The 22,624-nt window shown below is 39.2% G+C and overlaps 1 protein-coding gene across 4 annotated transcripts in view; it reads left to right on the forward strand.

Moving 5' to 3' along the window:
• The window catches only part of SEMA3D (semaphorin 3D), a 146,235-nt gene that overhangs the window by 40,395 nt on the left and 83,216 nt on the right, over positions 1-22,624 (forward strand). For all 4 annotated transcript variants that reach the window (XM_054830619.1, XM_054830606.1, XM_054830614.1 and 1 more), the window contains exon 2: positions 6,422-6,609. In XM_054830619.1, the coding sequence (XP_054686594.1) occupies positions 6,495-6,609 (115 nt within the window). In that variant the 5' untranslated portion in view covers positions 6,422-6,494. The remainder of the gene's footprint in view (positions 1-6,421; positions 6,610-22,624) is intronic.

The raw sequence follows: 22,624 nt of genomic DNA on the forward strand, positions 1-22,624 counted from the left end.
CCTTCTCTTCTCCAGGCTGAACAACCCCAACTCTCTCAGCCTGTCCTCACAGGAGAGGTGCTCCAGCCCTCTGATCAGCTTCATGGCCTCCTCTGGACTCGCTCCAACAGCTCCATGTCTCTCCTGTACTGGGGCCCCAGAGCTGGACGCAGTACTCCAGGTGGGGTCTCACAAGGGCGTAGTAGAGGGGCAGAATCACCTCCCTCGACCTGCTGGTCACACTTCTTGTGATGCATATCCTTTTTGCAATATCATTATCAGATGATAAGTTGCTTTCCATCCCACCCTTTTTCTTAGACAATAGACAATAGACACTGTGCTTGAGAAACGGGCTATAGAATGTACAACTATAGGTCTTATTTTGTTTTTTTAAGAATACACAATATACAAAGAATTAGGGTTACCGAGTAGCATTTTTTTTATCATCAGTCTTTGATTTATGCATTATATGTCCAAAAGATACAATGTCACAAACAAATTTTTTTCAGAATCGTGGTTTCTGGTCATATATAACGTCTGTGTGCATGGCTGTCTATTTGTCACATTCTGAAAGGATTTCTTCTACGTCTATGTGAAATCTTTGGGTGTAATCGTGACCCCACTGACACTGACCTGAAAAATATCCCTGTATCTTTTGAGGATAACATGCTCATTTCCTATGTGTATAATTTTAAGTGCCCGATAGTAAATTTCATGGTCAGATAAGCTCTTCATAGCGGTGTGACACAGACCACTCTAGAAAGGTTATCCATTCTTACCAGTACTTATCTCCGAACAGACTACACTCCTTTTATAAATGCTTCTATCAGTAGACTAGCTTCAGAAAGATGTAGAAAACTATTAAAAATACACCCAATAAGTGAGTGAGTTCATTCTTTGTCTCTAATGTTTTGCTTTGTCTCCATTTTTACTTTAGCTTGAGTTTATCTTTATCTTAATGAACAAAAAATCCAATGTAATCCTCAAACACATTTTCTACCCATTGGAAAGCTTTATTTATTAACAGATGGTTCTCTGTAATAAAACCAGATATTTTTACTGACTCTTTGCTCCCTCAGTTGCATCCTCCTTGTCTCTCAGTCCTTCCATTTTATTTTGCTCTACTTGGCTCTTCTCAAGTGAGAATCCGAGCAGAGATTTTTCTTGCATTCCGAATTACTGGTGTTGAATGGATAGGGTATAAATTCTGTGAGGAGCTCAGTAAAGGTAAAACCTGTAAAGCTTTGTAAAACTCATTATAAGCTGGGTTATGCATCGTATCAGTCTTTATTATTCATCTGGATATTTAGCAATAGCAAGGTCTGCTTTATGGCAAAACCTTATCTACACCAGATATACTAAAACCGATGATTTAAGCCAAACAAAACAAAACCAAAAAAATCACCTACTGTAGGCTCACTTTTTTTTTTTTGTTGTACCATTATCTTTTTATTCAGTAATTTTTACTAATGTTGGGAAATGATGTAATACTGATCTGGGTTTTTTGTAAAAAGAAGTATTTTTTCAGAATCCTGGAAGAGAACATTTGCTGCACTATAAACAGCACAAAAGCTACTTAATAAATAGGAGAATAGTGATGAATAATACTGTTTACCAGTTCTTGGATGGAGTTAGCTTTAAACTGAGATCTCACATTGAAGAGAAAAGCCTCCTCTGCCAAATAATATATCAACAGAACATCTATCTAAGGGGTACAAGAACATCATTTCATTTTGCTCTGGATGAATGTCATCTTTGTTATTTAAAAAGCAACTTAAGGATGTTAAGTAAGTCTGGAGATATAATTTTATTTTTAGTCTATTTTATTTTATGAGTTATAAATCTGACTCACGTATGCTTGTAGTTTTCCCTCTTGTTAACACAGGATATTTGATATCCATTTTATGATTATAGTTGAGTTTTGAACCACACAGTAGACAACCATAGTAATTTTCCTCTTGGAATACGTGTGATAATTTATAGATGAGACAGCTACAAGTAAATGCATTGGAAACATATATCTGTATATTTGCAGTTAAAGTAACATGCTTCAAATTTGTATACATATATATGAAGTTTATGTACAATATGAGTAGACAGATAACATTCAAGAAAAAAACAGACAACATACAATTCAATACCATTGAATTGTAGGTGAGGTATTTTTTGTTTCTTTTTTCAGCTAATTAGTTTTAAATCCTTTAGAGCAATATGTTCATCTACCAGGCTAAACATGCTATTTGGTTGATGTTTGCAAGGGACATCTTTTACTCTCTGCTCAGTCCATGGAAAAATAAAACAAAACCCCAAGATCTCAGACAGGGACAGCTGAGGAGAAGAAAGAAAAACTTGGGCATCAGAGATAATAGTTTACATATTGAGACTAAATGGCCTAGGTAACTTATTCAGCTTACTTATAAGTCCATAGTGACTATCAGACATTTTTCTATTCTATTCTAGGTCTTTTTAATTGACATGAGCCAACTCAAAGGTTGCTCTAGATTTTCAGCAGTTACTTGCAATTTGTAACATTGCTATTAGATTCAGTATAGCTAAGCCATATCATTTGGTTAATTGCTTTTTTTGTATTTGTTGCAAGCAGTTTTCATTGTCCACTTTATTGGAGTAAAAAAATTCTGAATTTTAAAATGGCCTTGGAAAACTAGTGCTGGAGACAAGTTTTAAATTATTCTCCAGTTCCGTATAGTTTTTTGTTATGGAATTAAACTGAGAGTTACATGAACTACTGTTAAAAAAGTGTGTGTTTGCAGATGGGTCACAGTCCTTCCAGCTCTGGACTTTGTGACGCCAGGAGAAGTCGGAAACCTACACAGTATTTGTGAGTGCAAGATTTTGCATTTAGATAGGTTTGAGCTCAACAATCTGAAAAAACTCCCATAAGCACAGAGCTCCCTACTGTCTGTGTGTTTGAGGAGGCTGAAGAGCTCTGTTTATTGCAACAAAAGGCCTGGGATAAATTATGTTTAGTAAATTGGCTCCAGGTTTTCCTCTTTCAGACAGTAGCTTCAGAGCAATCTGTTTTATAGGCTCCATTAAATCTGACCAATTGCGGGGAGGTGACGCCTCATTTCAGGGACGTGACATCACGCATGTGCCAGTTACGTCCAGCTGCCTCTCTCTGGCAAGGTGGTAGTACACCAGCAGACCAACATTTTGTCTTTTGGCAGTTTTAACCTACAGTCCATTTCGAATTTATGAGCCCTGCAGGGAGGTCCTAGCAGGATGGAGCCAGGCTCCTCGGCCCCTCTTCAGCATCCCGCTTCCCATCCCCACGTGGGGCAAATAACAGCTCCTTTATTCCTCTGGAAATACCCCTACTTCAGCGAGGTGTATGCATAGCTTCCTTCCCCAGTTGGTCTCACAGGTGATAATTAACACAGTGCAGATATTTCCTAGCCGAAGCCAAGCAGCTTTAGCCTCAACATTTTTCTTTTCAAACTCCTTTTCCTTGTTTATTTTGGGTCTGTTCATGATGAGGAAGTTTTGGAGCATGTTGGTGCTTAGAAGAACTATCAAAGAACTAAAGGAAACAATAATTTGTTGTCCTCTGACAAAACTCTTCTTACTTTTGAGGGCAAAAAGAACGGGGGAGTTAGATTTGCTTTTAGGTTTTATACTTTGTTTCTGTTCATGGGTCTGATGATTACCTCTGAGCAGCATGAGTATGGCTCTTTTAAGCACGGGACACTGATTGACATTGCATATGTTACAGAGAGGAAGGATATTTCCTGAAGATTAATGGCCAGTTAGTTGGTCTGAAGTTCATTAACCTGAGCTAGTCATTAGACTGCTGGAAGGACTCTGTGCAGAAGCTGGAATTGTATTAGAAGATCATCATAAACTAAAAATATATGTGACAATCTGGCCAGATTGCAATGAATTTAGGACAAGACAGGGTTGGCTCGAGCTCACAGAGCAGCTGCCTCCAGTGTAAACTAACTGCCTTGTGTCAGGAATTAAAGCAAATGGTTTTTCACAGACATCATTCAAATAAAAGGGGAAAAGAAAAAAAAAAAAAAAAAAAAGAAGGAAGGTTTCCATTAGCAAAAGAACCCTACATGAGAAAATGAGATTGTGAGCTATAACCAAAAGGGCAAGTTTGGTGCTGATCCTCAATTTGCAGCTAAACAAATGACAGTGTGTTCAGGCAACTGTTTTTTTCTATAAGCAACAAATTTAGTCTTGATTCTTCACTGTACTTTGCCTCAAGAAAATGAGCCCCAAATCCTCTGGTGAGATCCCTATTAGCTGAGACCCAAACCCGCAAGCTGTGACTTCTCAGCACATTTGCAGTGAGACTGGCTCCCTCTTGATTCCTTCCTTTTGAAGTACGGTTTTCTCTACCATTCTGCTGAAGATGAACAGGGCTGACGTCTCTTGTCTTAATATAGTCCTTCTCTTCCTCACTCCCCTTCTTTTTCCCTTCTTACCCCCCTCCCCCCCAAACAGATTTCTTTACAGTGATATAACCTTGTGATAGTCTAGTCGACAGCAGTCTTTCATAGTTCAACCACAAATAAATGTGGGATTTCTTGCATGGGACTTCTCTTAGGATCCTTTACCCTAATAAAGGTAAGGGAAAGATGAACCAGAAGTTCCCTTCTCTCAGAATCCTTTACCCTAATAAAGGGAAGGGAAAGATGAACCAGAGGCATTTCATGTTTGGTTTGTTTTCTTTACATGTCATCTCATGAATATGTAATGGCACTTGGCCAAAAGTAGTGCATTCAGACAGTGGATGTGAGTGTTGAAGAAGGGATTGAGAAGAAAGAAACTCAATGTTCTGCAATAGGAAGGATGCTTCGGGCAATTTACAAATCGTTTCTGTCTCTCTCTTTCCCCATCAGGCCCTTCCTGCACACTCCCTTGCCTTTTCTATTGGCAGAGGGTCTGGATGCTCAGAAAGCCCCAGCTTCATCTGAGGTTTCCTCTGGCAGAGAGAACTGAAGGGGTCCTCCTTCCAGTCCCTTCATGCCAGGAAGGATGTACTGCCTGCATCATGAGGTGCTAAATTGATTCTGGATGCCTCCGCAGCTCACAGAGGTGCTCTGGCCCCCGTGCTGCAGCAAACATGTGCCAGACCTGCGGAACGGCTCCGGGGCCACGAGCTGTGCTGCATCCCTCACGAGCTCACAAGGAGCCTTTCTCCGGATGTTCCTGCAAGTGCTGGCTGATGCGGGCACTAGGATTACTCTTTTAATCAGGCAGTTTCAGTACCTTTCAGAAAAGAATTTTCATGGCAAATCATGAGCCATTAATCTCGCTACTAACCATAACATTTCCTCACTCCCTGATTTACAGCATTACTCAAACACTGACATTTGTCATTTCACTAACTATCTCCCTTGACCTCTGGTATCATGCACTTGCAGGGGGAAGGATCTGCTCTCACAGATATTTTCATGCTCTGACCTCTGTGATTTCTTAACCGTCAAATTCTGCCTTCAAAACTCAGGATGCCATTTCAGATTATTTCATATGCAAAAGTGGAGTTATCGGGCAAAAGGAATCCCTTATAAGTGAGTACAAACAGGACACCAGGAGAACTGCTGCTGCTTTCTGTTCAGCAACTGGTGTGGCAGTGTGACCTTGAGGAAGTAGGTTCACTGTAGTTTTACGATGCCATTTTTGCACAGGGAAAATAAAGACAGTGATAATTACTTTCATTTGTAAAACACTTCAAGATTTACGGAATACGAATTACTGTTATTAAGAGAAAAGTTGTGCAAAGCTGGCTTAGTTGCACACTGTGCTAGCAAAGTCCCATATCAGCCTATTGACCTCAGCATGAACCACTCATTAAAGTTTATAGGACATTTTGGTGGGTGAATTGAGGCAGTTGCTCTGCTGGAAATATCATACCAAAAGCACATTTAAATCCATCAGCTGCATTGGCGTTTTTCTCTATGAAAACTAAACACAACTGTTTGCTCTATCCAAATTTCTTAGTTTATTTATGAAAGTTTATGATGGGTATGTACTCATTGTTAACTCAGCTTGTACGCCCGTGGTATCTAAGATATTGCAGTTCATTCTAGTCATAGCATAAACATACAATAGCTGTTGTACTGAGATAAAGACAGAGTTAGAAAACATTAAGCTATCCAATGGAGCAGCATGAACTAAAGAGTTGCATGATCACCTTTGAACGGCGAATGTTTTTTTATGGATACTGCATTAATTTAATTTGCGCTTAAACTTTAGCTATGTATATGTAGGTATTTTTCCAACCTCAAAGTGTGTAAGTTTAGTATTAAAGAAACAGATTTACAACATTTTGATTTATAGTAGAAGAAAAAATACTTTTGTAACAAGTATGCTGAATGATCTACTCTATAAAGATAGATCTGGCTTGCTTTCAGAATTATTATTTATGTAATAATGCAAAAAATCAACAGATGTTTTTTGTTTTTTCTTCCAGATTAAATTTGGATTGTTTGAAAAGCGAGGAGATATTTCACCATAGTGCAAAAGAAGATACAGAAGAGAGCAGAATGAGAGCTTCCCAAGTACCACATGTCTGCAGCCTGTTATCTTTAGTGATGCTGTTCCTTCCAGTCACCGGAATGTCAAAACAAAATATCCCAAGACTTAAGCTTTCCTATAAAGGTAAACTTTTCAGCAGTTTTTCTGATTCTGCCACTTTTGTTTTGATGTGATGTTGCCAGCAGTTCATTTGTATTATTAATCAGGAAAACGAAATGCAGTTGTCCCGACAGTTCCCAGAAACACGTGATAGAAGTCTTAAAGATGGATGAATTCTGCCTAGGGACAGTATTAAATTCTCTTTTTTGGGTGGAGGGATACATGTTACTGAAATACAACTGGGTTTTAAAACTATTATTTCAGTTTGCTCCTAGAGGATATTAATATACCGTATATAAATTAGGGGGAAGTCATTGCCCAAACATAGCTTTTTAGTGCTACTTGAAACACCATGAGGTCCACTGAAGACATTCCCATGTGGGTGGTGGGGGTGGCATGGGACATGGAGGGCACCCACACCTTTCTAAAGCATCAGGCAAACGTTGAGAGCGCTGCCCTAAGTGTTTCAAATGGCATCGACATTTTATTTCTGTAATAATTTTTTTCTTTATCACTAAGTTGGTATGTGAAACTCTTGCAATGTTGTTTTCTTTCTTCTTACCTCTTTGGATCACAAAAGCGTATTTTTCTGAGGACTTTCTTAACCTTATGCGTAGTTCTTGTTGAGAACGTTACAGGCTGAGGGGTTAAAACATTCTTTATTGGACAAGTTCTTAAGGAAGGTAGATTTCTTCTTGCTTTGAATATACAGTACACTTCCACAGTTTTTACAAGGCACAGAGATAACATCACTTTGATACTGTCTTCTTTAGCTAAAGCAAATGCTCTCCAGTTAGCTCTTTTTTCAGTTGTGTCAGCACCCTGCCCTCATCAGAACTAATTCTGCTCTCAGCTCTTCAAACTCAGTTCTTCCTATGCACTACAGAATTACACTCAGGATGGTGTGATGGGACAGGAGGCTGTAAAGCCTTCATCAGTGGTTATGATGTGTTTATCATGAGTTTAACACACACAGGAATTTATTGAGTAAGCACAATGACATACTATTTATTTACAAGCTTCTCTTTTGCTGGATTTGTATGCCACTGGGTACGGTATTCCCCTGTGCTTGAATGTGTTTGTGTGAGAGAGACAGAGGAAGAGAGATCAAGGGATCTTGACAACATTTTTATAAATTCAGGAAACAGTTGCACTCACTTAAGCCAACGAACACAGAAACTGAAAAGACCTGACATGAGTTATGAAAGTTAGCAATAAAAACCCCCTAACATATAGCCAGACTTTTCACAGCTAGGCCTTTCGAGATAATTCCCAATAGCAGCATATACCATATGGTGATGGCATTTATTGCGGATTTGACATTCACGATTAGTGAATTCCTCTCGACTTCAAAGGTGGATAGCCTTTGGCAAAAGCCTGATGGATGCATTTGGCAGGTAAGGAGGGGGAGAGAGAAAAATTATTGAGGCCAACACAGGGAAAAAAAAATAAATAATTCACTGAAATCTTATTTTAAAATAGTGGCAGAGACCTGCTGGGAGTGGTTGGGAAAATGCCTGAGCTCGTTTAAAAAGACAATGAGCGGATGATTGATATTTAGGCCCTGACCCAAACTTTTATTGGCAACTTTATAAACCTTTCAGTTTTGCTTGAGGGATACAGTTTCCTATCCAAACTTATCCACCTATATCCCTGAAGGGGGGAAAAGAGCAACAACAGATACGAAATGGCACATAAATCTTAATTTGGAGAGCTGTGATGGAACTGAAAAGCCAAAGGAAAGTGAATTATCAGACTTTGTTGTGCCTCCTCTTGCTTTTTTTCTTTTTCTTTTTTTTTTTTCTTTTTTGAGGGGGTTATTTTTCTTTTTCCACAGGGAACAAGAGAAAAAGTTACTGCTTTATTTTCACACTTTTACATTGTAAATGGTGCAGGTAGTGCTTGTCATAATTAAATCATGTTTTTGTTGTTGATAACAGCATGGCAGATATTCTGACTATTTAATATAGTTATCAGAATTAAGTTTACCTTCTCCCTGTTCCCCCCTCCCCCAAGTATTCCAGCCTAAGTAACTCCACTCCAGGGTTTCTGAAAATAAGATGTAGGAGAAATGAACTGTCTTGCCAGTTCTCATAAAATTTTTACAGTCATGTCATTGAAAAGTCCTGGCATCTCCATTCTTTGGAATTAGGACTTGAAATATCATGAGGAGGATCATACGGGCCCTTTTCCTTCTTTATGGAAAACTGACCAAAATTGGCCACATCAGGCAGCTCTGAAAACCTGGTCACACATGTGTGTTCATTTGGCTGTTAAAGATGTTGTCCTTCAAGGGAAGGTTTCATCCCCTTCCAAGTGCAGTGTGTTTATGGGATGGCATAGCTCCATCTTCCCAGAATGGCTGAGCATTTGCTTGGGCAGGAGAGCTGGAAGTGAGCAGGACTTTCCCCTGCAGTTACTTCATCTCACAGCTGCAGCCCAGCATACCTCAGCTGAGGGCTAGGGAACTGCTTCTTCCCATGCCCTGAAGGTAAGGAGAAGAAAGGGAATGCCACACGACGAATGCTAAGGATGAAGAAGTGCAGGGGACAAGAAGAGAGAAAGAAGAAGAGGGAGTGGTGTTAAAGGAACACAGAGAAGGAGAAAATTGAGATAGAAAGAAGTCAGTGGTGGATAGAGGAAGAGGGAGAAGGAGCAGGGTGGGGTAGCTAAAAGAAGTGTCTATAACCACAAGAGTGCTCCAATAAACCATGGTGCGTCACAAGTTCTCTGCATTCAGACAGCAATTAAAATTTTAGAGCTTGTCTGCATGGCAGTTATAGGTTTTCATCTTCTGTGAGATAGCTTCAGGGGCAGAAATCTGTGCTGGAAATGTTAAGACACAGATATTCCGGTGAATGATGTGGGTATAAACATGATGTCATATGACGGATTTCCTTTATTGTTTGCCCCAGTTCTAAAAAAATTACACACATAAAACTACAAATGCACAAAAGTAATTTAAAATATCTTGTAATACAGAGGCAAAGTCATGTATACTCCACCTGTGTTAATATAATACACTATGATCTTTAATTACATACCTCATCCTATATTCCCACGTTTCCCCCAATTCATTAATTGAGTAATTGTTCAATATTTCTTTTTGTCTTCTTCACTTAGACTTTAGCTTTTAGATATCGGTGCACGTCATTCATGTCCCAGAAATTGTCACTGCTGTCATGATGCTTCTAGTGTGCTCTCACTGCATAGACCTTAATTAATCTATATCTCTTAGAAACTTTTACAAGATTATGAGGTGTTTCTATTATTATCTTATAGCTTTAATATTAACAGAAGGTAAACAAACTGTCTTCTAATAGAAGATTACCATCTTTAGAAAACTAACCTGATTTTTGAGTAATATTCCATGTTTTAATAGTCTTGGTATAACGCATGAGCAACAGTGTGTATTTATCATTCATTCCCATGGGGCTGGAGATAGCCTATGACCATCATCCAAACTGCAGAACTCTGCAAGCACAGAAGTGATGTTCAGCTTCCCTAATCTTACTGTTTACTACCTCATTTAACATCCTCATTCCTACCTCTACAGCAGATGCAGAAGGTTTTCATATACCAGTCTAATTCAATACTGTCATTTACAGGATGACATCAGTTCTGTTACTGAAGAAGGGAAGGGCCTGTTTCATAATTAATACATGCAAATGTGTTAAATTCATATTGTAGTAGACAGTCTTATTTCTGTCTATCTTTTTGGTAGTAGTCGTTGCCAATTTATTGGCAGGCACTTTTATACAGATTTTTTGTGTGTGTTTCTAGGTTTTACTTTAGAGGGAGAGACAGAGAATAACCGGACCAGAAGGTGGATTGCCTTCTAGGAAAAAAAATAATAAAAAATTCAACCTCTTTCAATTTGTCGCCCTCCTAAAATATTCCAGTAGAAATGCAGACTCCTAAATGTAAATTTAAGCCTATTGATTTGCTTTATTTTTTAGCTTTTCATGGACATCTTAGAAGTAGTCTGTGCACTCAAAGAATCATAGAATCATTAAGGTTGGAAAAGACCCCTAGTACCTAATACTACCAAGTCCACCACTAAACCGTGTTCCTAAGCTCGACATCTACATGTCTTTTACACACCTCCAGGGATGGTGACTCAACCACTTCCATAGGCAGCCTGATCCAATGATTGACAACAGTGAAGAATTTTTTCCTAATATCCAATCTGAACCTCCCCAGCACAACTTGAGACCATTTCCTCTTGTCCTATCAGTTACTTGGGAGAAGAGACCAACCCCCACCTGGTTACAACCTCCTTTCAGGGAGTTGTAGAGAGCAATCACATCTCCCCTCAGCCTCCTTTTCTCCAGGTTAAACAACCTCAGTTCCCTCAGCTGCTTCATAAGACTACATTTATAACTCATTAGAATACATTTCTTTTACAGAAGTGTGCATCCCACTGTCTTGGCTAGGGGGTGTGCCCCAGCCTAGATTTGGACATTGTCCACGCTGACATCCACAAACGCATAGCACTGCCATGTGGGTATGTGACCATTCCCCAAAAGCAAGCCACACATGTTGTGACCAGTGCTGATTTGGTCAGAGGACCAGGACCCTGCATTGTGACACAGCACTTTGGAAAAGGCAAGACTGAAGGCAACCTTTGGCTTTTAAAACAGGATTTAATTAACACTATTAAACTCAGCTACGGCAGTAATTTAAATCTAATAAACAAGAACATTATTCTCAGCTCATTTTTTTTTCTTCTTCACATTGAATGAATTAAGATGCAGTCTCACTCCCTCTAAAGTCATGGCAAGAGTTTTGCCACCGAAATAAGTTGAAATAGGATCAAATTTCCACTCCTCCTCACTTTTTTCATCTGAAATAAGTAAACTAAAGACATGCAATTCTGTCTCCTCTGTTGAAGGATGACAATGCTAAATCATCAGCTCCACATGGAAATTAGCCATGTCTAAGAATTGTTTTGCTGCGTGCAGTGTTTTTCATACATGATTTTCTTCCTCTAAGAGTGATTCATTCTTACAACACGGTGAAAAAGCAAGCAGATGATAACATTTTGGTGCCAGGAATTCTGCTGAAAACTTGACTGGATTAGTACATTTCCTTAATGTTCTTAAAATGATCCTTTGAACATGCTACTTTACAAAGTCAAGCATCCTGTTTTCTAAATAGTTTTTGCTTTAAACGTATTTCATTTTGTAACTGATGAGATGCCTGACTGTTGCATTAGAGTAGTTATTTTGTTCTGTTTCAGTAAAGCTGGCTTATTTCCATGTCATGCATGGTTTAATTATCCATGTAAAATATAGTTACAATTGTGTAGCTCCATGAGCCTCATTTAAACTGTCTGTGACATTGCGGTAATCCTGGTACCACGAAGGGGGTCTTGCGCAACTCTGAATGGCTGGAACGTGGTAAACTGGTGATGTACGAAAAAGCCTATAAATGAGCTTGCATTTCTGCAGCTGTGCTTGCTCTGCAGGAAAAGGAAGAAAAATCAGTAAAAACTTGCTTTTCTGGTAATATCAGCACCTGTAATTCTGAATGCCCATGAAGACCAAGGAAAATGTGCTGAGTGAGGAAGTGCTGCTTTTCTTGAATCCCTTATTAGTTGTTTAATTCATTTTTTGATGATTTGTGATTTCTCAGAAAAATCTGTCTCAGATTCCTTTGTAGAGTAACATAAAATGTTTATGTGAGGGTTAAGTTTCAGATGTTTGCTTAGTTCTGAAATAGATTTTCCCTGTTTTGTCTCAAAAACACTTTCTGGAGGCAGTGAACATTGAGACTTAAAATGTGCCCTAGGTTGAAGATGGATGGGCATGGCTGTCCATGTGAGGAAAGACTCTTGTATATGCTGTAGACTAAGTATAAATTTGAAGGCGTTTATTACGTTTTAGTAACGGGAAAAACAGCAAGTTTCTTACAGACATTTTTTTCCTTTTTTAAACTAGTGAACTTGGAGGTCAGATCCAACTATATGTTGCATTCTCTGTCATATAATTATCATATATATAATGTCCTGGAGAGCAGCCTCCAGTCAGTGACATCAACAGTTTACATAGCAGTTGAACTAAGAATAACCTTAGAGAACTGACCCGTATCAACCTCTTAACAGTGTAAACAGCCTGTAGCTCACAACAGTTTTCTTTTTTTCTTGATCACAAAAGGACCTCAATTGGATAAAAAAAGAATTGTGTTCACAAAATACCAAACTATTCTGCTGAATGTTCACTTGATTAAATCTCAGAAGATGAGAGAAAAAAACCAAAAGAATAAGACTTTGGGAAGAATGATTGGTCCCTTGTAAAAAGGAGGACAAGACAACACTGAAAACTGCTTCCCTAGAAGAAGAATGTGGGGAAGATACATGATCAGTGGCATAAGCTTTGAAGAGGATACTTTCAAAAATATTTGTCTAATTGCATTGCACTTTTACTAAAGACATTTGTAAAGCAAAGCCAGTCCTTGGTAGTTTTGAAGATCCCAACCTTGTTCTCTTTCTATGCACTAATTGGAGGGCATGATCCTCTTGACGTCAGTGTGTGTCTAGCGGTGGACATCTGTGGTTGCAGTGCAGGTCCTCGAGTCACATCCTATTTCCCTTTCCTTCCTCCCCATTTCTGCTGTTCCATTTATAGATGAGTTCCTCAAAGAAGAGCCGAAGGGTGCGGGGAAGATCTGTTCTGTAGTCAAAGTCCTTTGGAGATAAATACACAAAGAGATAGCAGAAAAAGACTGAGACAAAATTTCCTTTATCACACCAGAGCACTATCAGAGAAGTCAGAGGGGTTGGTTAGCTGTGGTTAACAGAGGCATTTAGACAAGGGGGGGAGTGACAAAGGTACCTTTCTTCCCACTAATTTGAGAAAACAGGCATTCTCCTTTGTGATCCAAATCCTGGCTGCCTCAGAGAGGTATGCTGTGTTGTACCATAGAGCTTGGTGGCTAAGAGGTTACTGAAGACACCGAAATTTTATGTTCAACTTATCTGGCAGCTTTGGGACAATTTTACAACTCCCTCTGCATCATCCATGCACCTTGGATTTCTCTGAAAAATATTTCTCACTAAATAGGTAACACAGCAGCAATCTGGTGCCCCAAAATGGATAAATGAATGTGAACATTAATAATAAAAAATGTCACCTCCCTTCCAATATTAAATAATAGCTTATGCCTATATACTAATGATTGACTGGAGGTAATATGATGGTGCACATGGTTACCTGGTGCAGACACACATCTCTAACACCCCTTGCCCTGTGATTTTTAGTTAGTACGGTCCTATCGCAATGTTGCCTAAGTCTACAAGGCAGATAATGTGTCCACCTGCACCTCTGGATGTGGGACTCTGAATCTGACAGAGATTGCTAGGCAGAACTCCAAACCAAACAACTAACATTTAAGGGAATAAATACAGATATTCAATGACCTCTAGTTTTAATGGCTTCATAAGGACTTAACTCCTGTCAATATCAGAAAGTAAAACCGATAATTATATTTCACTTTGCCATGGGAGAACGTTATGCCAGTCCAAGCTATTATAATGTGAATTGGGTTTATTTTCATTGCTGGAAGTGGTACTTTGCTATTACCAGTGCAAAACTATTTTGAAAGCTTACCTTCGCAATAGCCAATTGACTTACCTTGCTACACTTATTCGCTTTTAATCAAATAAAATATATCTGGAAAACTGGAAAAAGAACATGAGAAAAATCTTTGAAGTTTCCTAAAAACAGCCATTTTCTACATTTAAACCACATTTTCTTAAAGAATGTTCATGCTGTGCTGCTACCCCAGATAATGAGTACGTGCCTTAAGCAGTGCTTCCCTATGGTGATTGTATCTCTGTACCGCACTTCTGTAGCAATTTAAAGCAGGGCTATTAATTTTGCCTCGCGAGCTCAGCCAGGAGTAATGATGGCTAAAATACTAATGCCTCCACTGCCACTGTGAAAGTTCTCATTCCTCATTCAGAGCATGGGAAAGAAGATTATCTGGCCCATGTCAGAGAGGGAACCCCCCTGCAGGGACAGGAACAAGCAGTTACGTGTGGCGAGAGCAAGCAGGAACCTCCTAAAGCAGGTTTCCTGCCAACAGCGGAAATATCTGTTCCACTGACAGGTAAATCTGCTCACAGAGGTCCCTGCCCTTCGCCTCCTTTCCTGTGCAGGCACTCCTTGCGCCACAGCCCCTTCAGCCCTGCCAAATGCTGCCTTTGCTCCCCGGGTAGCAGGTCACACTGGTGAGCTGGCTATTGTTTCCCAGACCTGGTTTCACCTCCTTTATTGTATCTCCTCTGCCTCCTTGTCCATCAGGACCTTGGTTGAGTTGAGAAACCAGAAGAGCTTTTTGAAGCCAGTTATGAGAAAATTTCCTTGCCCTCAGGGTTACTGTGGGAAGGGTGTTGAAGGACCATCAGCACTTAAGAGATCTTACAGGCTCTTTCAGATGGCAGTTTCATGGCAGCTGAGCCAACATAACAGCGTGCTGCTTCTGGAAGGAGGACATCTCCCTCCCTGCTCCCTTCTCCCCAAACACACATATCCACTTCTTTCATCCCCTCATCTTCTCCCAAATGCATGGACCTGCCCTTTCTCTTGCACCAGCTCCAGCTCTCATCAGCCCCTTTGGCAAGGAGATATGCTATTAGTAGTTAGGACTTTATCTCTGTATTTTATTTAGCTTTACAGCCTGACCATACGGCTTGTGTGGGCTCTGGTCCAATGCTTGGAGTCGGAGAGGAGAATGGCCCCCACAGCAAGGCTTCTTGCTGTACAGTCAGGGCTAGATCCGCAGCTGATGAAATTATTGCAGGTCCCAGTGGTTAAACAGAGAGTCTGGCTCCGACTCTTGATGCGAGTGCAAGTGTGTCTGTGGAGCATGCAGAGGATGGGGAAGGGTGGGATGTACAGCTATTGAATACATCCATAAAAATCTTTGCTGCTCACAGACACTGATTATAACTGCTGTGTAGTATATGATTATGCTAGTATGGAAATTGCAAATAGTTTTCAATAATAGCAATGATAGGCAACAAATCTGGATTTTTCTGTCTGTAAGCTGTTCTTTTAAGTCTTGAAAACAGAGGCACTAATGAAGTAAATGGGCAAGTAAATCTGTTTGGCATTATCTCTCCTTTGCACTGTCAATTCACCTTCTTCACAAATAGCTTGTGCTGCTCTGTATCTCTCCTAAGCCTGTTAGTATTAATATTAATGTGTTTTCCAGGCTCATGCCATCCGACACTGTTATTACAACAGTTGTTCATGCCACTGTAGTTCAAGGTCTCTCATCTTTTAGCCTGAAAGCCTTATCTACTTTGCTGTGAACATTAATCTCATTAGGAAGCTGGCAAATACATTTGAACCTGGTAAGAAAAATGTTAAAGTGAAAGTATTATTAAGATATCTGACCATTTTAAAACCAGTTTCTTTCATTTATAACAGCTGTAGGCTCAATGGAGCAAGTCCTGGTGTCAGATGCACGGCCTGAGAAAGCAGATCCGAATAAAGTGAGTCAGATTCCCAAAGAGATCTGTCAGCACCTATCAGTAGTGTCGGACCAGCTACTGAGCCAAATCCAGGTTTCTGTAGCCAATTACACCTCAGATATACTTGGGAAAACTCTTTGCAGGTTTAAATCCTGGACTCTGAAATCCACAACAAAACTCTCATTTGCTCCAAGTGTGAAACAATGTCCACTTATCTTACTTTCTAAGGCTGGAAATCCATCGACAAAACAAAAACTGAGTAAGGATTTAAAAATGTGTCATGTTCTATGCAGCTGCTACCAGATAGTACGGGTGGAAGAAATACCACAGCCTGATGTTTTATCAGGCCACAGATATAGGGGCTACAAGATGTAGCAGAGAGCTCCTCTGTCTGTCCTCAGGGTGCTGTGTGCAATTGCAGAGGATATCACGTTCTCAAAAGTTTCTCTGAAGATGCAGTTAGTTGAAAATTGCAGGTACAGGTGCTTGAAAATACTCTTGCCGGTTTTGCATCAGTCTGAAGACAGTAAAGTCTGAAATGAAGGGTTGGTAGTATTTTGAAGGCAAGTGCAATATAATGACAGTAATTTGTTTTGAAAGGAGGGATAGCACTGCGTATAATTTTATAAACTGTACTTTGACAAAGGAAGAGCTATGTGCCTTGAAGTGCTAAATATGATGTTACGTGTTACATTTTTAACACCTGGACAGACTTGCAAAGTGCAATACGCATCTCCATCCAAGCAGGAAAGAATGAGCCACTGCTGCAGAGTGAGGTGTGTTCGTTCATGCAAGTTAATACAAGTCCCAGATCCCTAAGATAGTTTTGATGCTAGATGTCTACTAGACACAATCTAATGTCAATGCATTTTGTTTGCGTTGCCTGTTCCTCAGAGCGTGGACTAATCTCCACTCTTCATTCCCCATGGCTATGTCCTTCATAAGATACATGCCCTTCTGATTGCAGGTCATATGGTTATGCACCTAAAGGTACCTGGAAGGTTCATCAGATGAGATGGTGGCTAGTTGGAGCAGTAAAACTGATTCAGAATCAGTAAGTTTAACTCAGCTTTTTCAAATAAGCCAGGCAAAGAGGATTTTGCTATTGTTTCCACCTGAAGCCTATCATCGCTCTCTTGCTTTCTATGTATTTGATTGGCTGGGAAATGGTTAACCAGGGCATGAATGAAATTACTTTATTTTGAGTTGCTCCAATGCACCTAAAAATTGAAATTCTAACTAGAGAGAGTGGGAACAGCAGAATTAATTTAAAGCTGCCTTTCCCCAGGGTCAGTAAATTCATAGGCTATTTGCCACTATGGGTTTTTGGAGTAGCTTTTAGGAATAGGTGAGTTTATAAGCCATCTCCCTCAGAACAGGGCAGGGGTTTTCTCTCAGCTGCTTGACACTCAGGTTGCTTGAAGATAATTTTAAAAGACAGGGCTAGAGTGTGATCTCTAGTTAAGTTGACAGTTCCTCATCTACGTGGTTGAGAAGAAAGTTGGCCTCTAACTTCAATAATGGCCTAAAATTTTATTCTGCTAGATATAAAGAAAAAGTCTTATGTCTTAGAGAGCAATATCCTCTTACCATTGGGATACTTTGAAGGGAATTTGAAATAAGACTGAAGTGGAAGAAAGCAGTTTTGAGTCAAATGACTCAGATTACATACCTATTACACAGGGTGAGGATCTGTGAGAGGTGAAGGGAAAAAAGGTAAGCTCAGTCCTGACAACTGAAAATGAGGAAATGGAGGTGATAAGTCCATTGTTTGCATGTTCTGCTTTTCATTTAAAGAGGAGATTTGGTACTGTTTAAGTCTATCAATGTGCCAGGCATTCTTAATGGACAGGTATGTGTGATGAGATGCCAACAATTATCTACATATTACCAAAGCTCATATGCTTGCCAATCATTTATATTGAATTAAATTTGTATGCATATTCTTTAGATATCTGCAGTATCACTTAAAAAAAAAGAAAAGGTGATTTAGTTTTGCCTTGGAAACAACAGTGAGTTTGCTTGCTTTGGCAGTTATGCAAGAAAGATAAACTACTTAGGAAAGGGAACCTGTGCAAATCCACAGTCTTAGGTCTTCTTCAGAAAAACAAACATTTTGTTCAGATACATTTTCAGTTGTGCTGCCTAAAGTTAATTATTTGATTTGGCTCTGTGAAGTTTGTGAGTTGAGCCTTTGCATTTTTTCACCGATAACATGAAGTCGCAAAGCAGCTTTTAATCATCTCTGCAATAATAACACTTTACAAGTTATTTGTGCAGCTGGTTCAATAGTCAAATTTATTTGCGGTTAAAACACAACTAAAATATACTTTGATAAACATAAGCGAGAATTGTTTAGTACATGCCTTAATGGGTATGGTTTTGGTGGTAAGCACCTACCTACTTTCTTTTACAGTATTACCATTTTTGCAGATTTAAAAAACCCCTGAGTCAGACAACGACAGGACAGATTGATTATAGCCCTCAACTCTGAAACGGATGAACTAAATAACCTGCAGTAGTCTCAATTCTGATCTTGCAGAAGCACCTCCTATCAAAAGTGACCTTTACTGATATGAAAGAGAATCAGGTCCCACTGCATGTTACTTTTTTTTTTTTTTTACTTCTTTTTCCCCTCTTTATGGGTAGAGTAGCCATTGAGAAGGTTATCTGAAGATAAGATGATCTGTCCCTTCCCAATGAAAGCTGTAAAAAAAAAGTCTTCACAGCACTGCACAGAGAGAGCTATTGCTTAGTTGTTTGTAATGATGGTTTGAGAAGCATAGTACATAATTTATGTAACTAATTATGATTTTTCTGGGTTGTAAAAGGCTGACAGATTTGACATCTATCAATAAGTATTTACAAATAGAGATGTATGAAATGTTAAATTTACTGATTGCTGAGCAGGCCCATAGAATTACCTGAAGCTCAAAGTGAAAATGCCCTGAAATGCTTTAAATCTTGCAGTAGACCGTTCCTGAATTTTGGAGCAATCTTTGAAAAAGTTCTCTTTTCAGTATCACCTTCTTAGACTGTAATAGCCAATCCTAAAAGAGGAATACAAGTGCCTAACCCCAAAATATATGGTGGAGTACAAGGTGGTTTTGGGGACTGCTCAGAAAGTGAAGAGTATTGTGCCAACAAGAAATCATGTTTCCTCTGTTCCCAGTAATCCATATCCTTTTGGAGAGGCCTTGCTGTGCCATGAATATGACGTTTTCCTCCAAGCCAAATAAAATTTGTTGTAGAGCAAAGAGAGCCACATAGCATGCACAGCAAATCATCATTGTCCATGGTGAGATGCAGCTAAACAAAATATAACTTTCTTCTTGCGATATGTAGTAGAGATTGGTAGCAGACTGGAACTATTCTCTTTGCCTTAATACAAATACATCTGGGGTCAATTGGATCTTTTAAACTCAGAATACTTTAGGAATTAAGTAATTTGCTGTATTCATGCTATATTGACATTTTCTTATCCCCAAAATTTAGTTGAGGATTCACACAATACCCATTGTCACGGGTATTTTCCAGCACGTGAAAGGACTTGCACCTATCTAGAGGAAAATGACGTGACATTTGTTTTTTACTACATGTGAAAATTATGAGATTATACAGTCTTTAAATTCAGAGTCCTTCAAAGGTTTCAGCAGATGTATCTGTTTTGAAGGAGTTTGAGGAGTTCCCTTTTTGCCAGTGTAGGCACAGCCTATCATTACAAAAACGCTTGTGACTGGCACAAAGGTAATTCTGAGTCTTGACCAAGCAGTTCCAGATCACACTATGCTGGAGTCGAGGAATGGCAACATGGTCACCACATATGTGACTTGAGGCTAAGAAGTCTAGATATGCTGTATAAATGTAAATACATATTATCAGAACAGAATGGCATTTTTTCATTTGAAGCCTTTACGCCGTGGCTCTGCTGCTGGAGATTATTTGAGTAAGCAGTGATCGTGCTGTTGTGAGCCAAGTCCACCAAAATACTTTTCTAAATGAATAAAAACCAGTCACTATTCCAGCTTCTGCCACTCAGCAGTGAAATATTAACCCAGAAAGGGGGTTTGCTGAATACACATTTAATTGCCGGACTGGAAAAAAGTATTTAATTTTCAGTAAAACAGCAAATACACACTATAAACTGAGCGCTGAACGTGCACTCATGAAAGACCATCCCTGTAACTAACTTTTTTTGTGCTTTGTGAGAATGCTGTTTCTATATTAGCCTGGCTACAGAGATGCAGTGATTCAAATCAACAGCTTTCTCCAAGCCTGAAAACCATTGGGCAAATGTGCTTTTCATAATAATTTTTTCCAATGTAATATCCTTGATGATATTAAATATATCTTGATGTGAATAGCAATTTCAACCCATAAGACTGGATTGTTTTGTTTTTATGGAGTGAGAACAATGATTAATTTGGCTGTAATTTAATCAATTCTCTGTTAATGTTTACTTGACAAATTTTATTAGGTCATTTTTCAGTTTTAATCTTATCAGTGGCCATGTTCAGAGTCTTATTTCCAAGATCTTTTCAATAGTTAGTAAATAACTGACCAAACTCGATTCTTCACCACTTTGCAGCTTGTGTTGTCATTTGCGTCAGTAAGAAATCAGTGTGCAGCGCTGTCATTTCAATCTGGAACATTTTACAGATGTTTTCCCTATGATGCAGTGAAACAAATGACTGTACAAGGCACCAGGCAGGGTTCATTCCCATTTGGGTGTTTCAGTCATGAGACAACTTCTTCCTTCCCAGGTATAGCTGTCCTAGGTGGTTCTTTACTCAGAAATACTAGAAGGGTTGAGCGACAGATGACAAATGTCCTTTTGGGATGGTCACTACAGAGATTGTTCCTTCCAGATAGGAAAGAAATAGGAAGTGGGTAGCAGTTTCAGTCATCTCCTTTCAAGTATGTGAAGAATCAGGTCCAAATATTTTGGCAAGTGACACGCTTGCGAAGGCCCACGGATCACACAAGTCTAAGCAATGAAAGTGCTTTAGAGCATTTGCACAAACGTATCATTTATCCTCACTCAGATCAAATTCCTATGGCTGGAGATGAGAAGGAATTTTCCCTCACATTCTGCATCTTAGTTACCCATGTGCTGCAGACGAGCGCTGTGGTGTGACTACAGGTTGTCATCAGGAGAGATTTAAGAGTAACGGGGTGGTACGGGTTGCAGAAACACAGTAGCCTGTGAAATTCATGAATCTCCCCTGTTTATTCATGTCAATGCCTGTGAATGACTAATTAATAGGTATTGTGATCCTGTGTTCCTCCTCTTCCCTCCATCCTATCTACTAATTGGGACATAGAACTGTTAAAGAGATTTAATCTAGACTGCAGAATTTATGAGGCATTTGTTATTACATACAACGGATCAGATAATCCGGTAATGCAGCCAGCTCTTATGTCATGGGTGGAGAAGAGAAAGACGATTACTCAGAAATGATGTGCTCCAGCAATGCTCAGCTGATAAACAATATTTTAGAGATCAACTGAGAAGAATTTGAGTAGCCCAGGGGAACTAAAACCTCCTGCTATGTTGTGATCAGCACCAGAAAACCCTTTCCAGTTCCATCATATCCAGTACCAAGAATTTCCAGTCAGAAAAAACAAGGGAGGAGGTTTGTACAGAGGAAGACATTTAATGAAGACACATATACATCACACACAAAAATTAATAGTTTCACTAGAAGTGGCTGTGCTGTATCAGAGGACCCAGGAACAACCGGTGTCAAGAAGAGCATATCTTTATTTCTTATTGGGTGAGAGCACACTAATGGAGTGTGTTTCAGAAGTTCGGTGTTTAGCAGGCCTTTTTTTTTTTTTTTAAATTTGTATTTATTTATTACACTGGCTTGGCTATTCTTCAGCCAGTTTATTCATCAGCCAGCTGTAGTGTAAGAAGCAGTTTGGATGGGACTTAGTTTTTTATAGTACCATCCTAACCATAAGTTGTTCCTAAACAATCTTGCTGTCAATTAATAAGCTGGTCTTTTAAAGTGTTACTAATTTAGGAAAAAAAAAACCAAAAACCCACAACCCAAAACTTTGACATCTTTGCCTTCACAAAAGACAGGACAGTGCTGATGTAAAGCAGTGTAGTGTTTAACATTAGATTTAGTTTTTTAATGTGAAGTAAGTTTGTTTTTTTGGTTTTTTTTTTTTTTTTCCAAAGTACTGCCAAATAAATCTCACCTAGGGGAATAGGAGCTGCAATTCAAGACAATTTGTTTTCAGACTGTACTGTAACAACATTCAACGGTGAGCCAGACAAAACCACACAAGCTTAAGTAGAAGTGACTGAGCCAAAAAATAATTGTCATAATTATATGCCAGGTAGTCAGATTAATAATGATAAAATATTTTTTTCTCCCACAGTGCTGTTTATTAGCCAGCAACAGGACTTAATCTTTGCTTTGTCTGTCACATGTTTTGTGAGAGACCTTGGAGAAAAGAGTTAGGGGTTTTGGGGGGTTTTTTGGTTTTGTTTTTTTTTTTTTGCTTTTCCCTCTCTATTTTGTTCAGCAGTTACTCTGCAAAACA

Source organism: Grus americana, chromosome 1, assembly GCF_028858705.1.
Source record: "Grus americana isolate bGruAme1 chromosome 1, bGruAme1.mat, whole genome shotgun sequence".
Taxonomy (NCBI): domain Eukaryota; kingdom Metazoa; phylum Chordata; class Aves; order Gruiformes; family Gruidae; genus Grus; species Grus americana.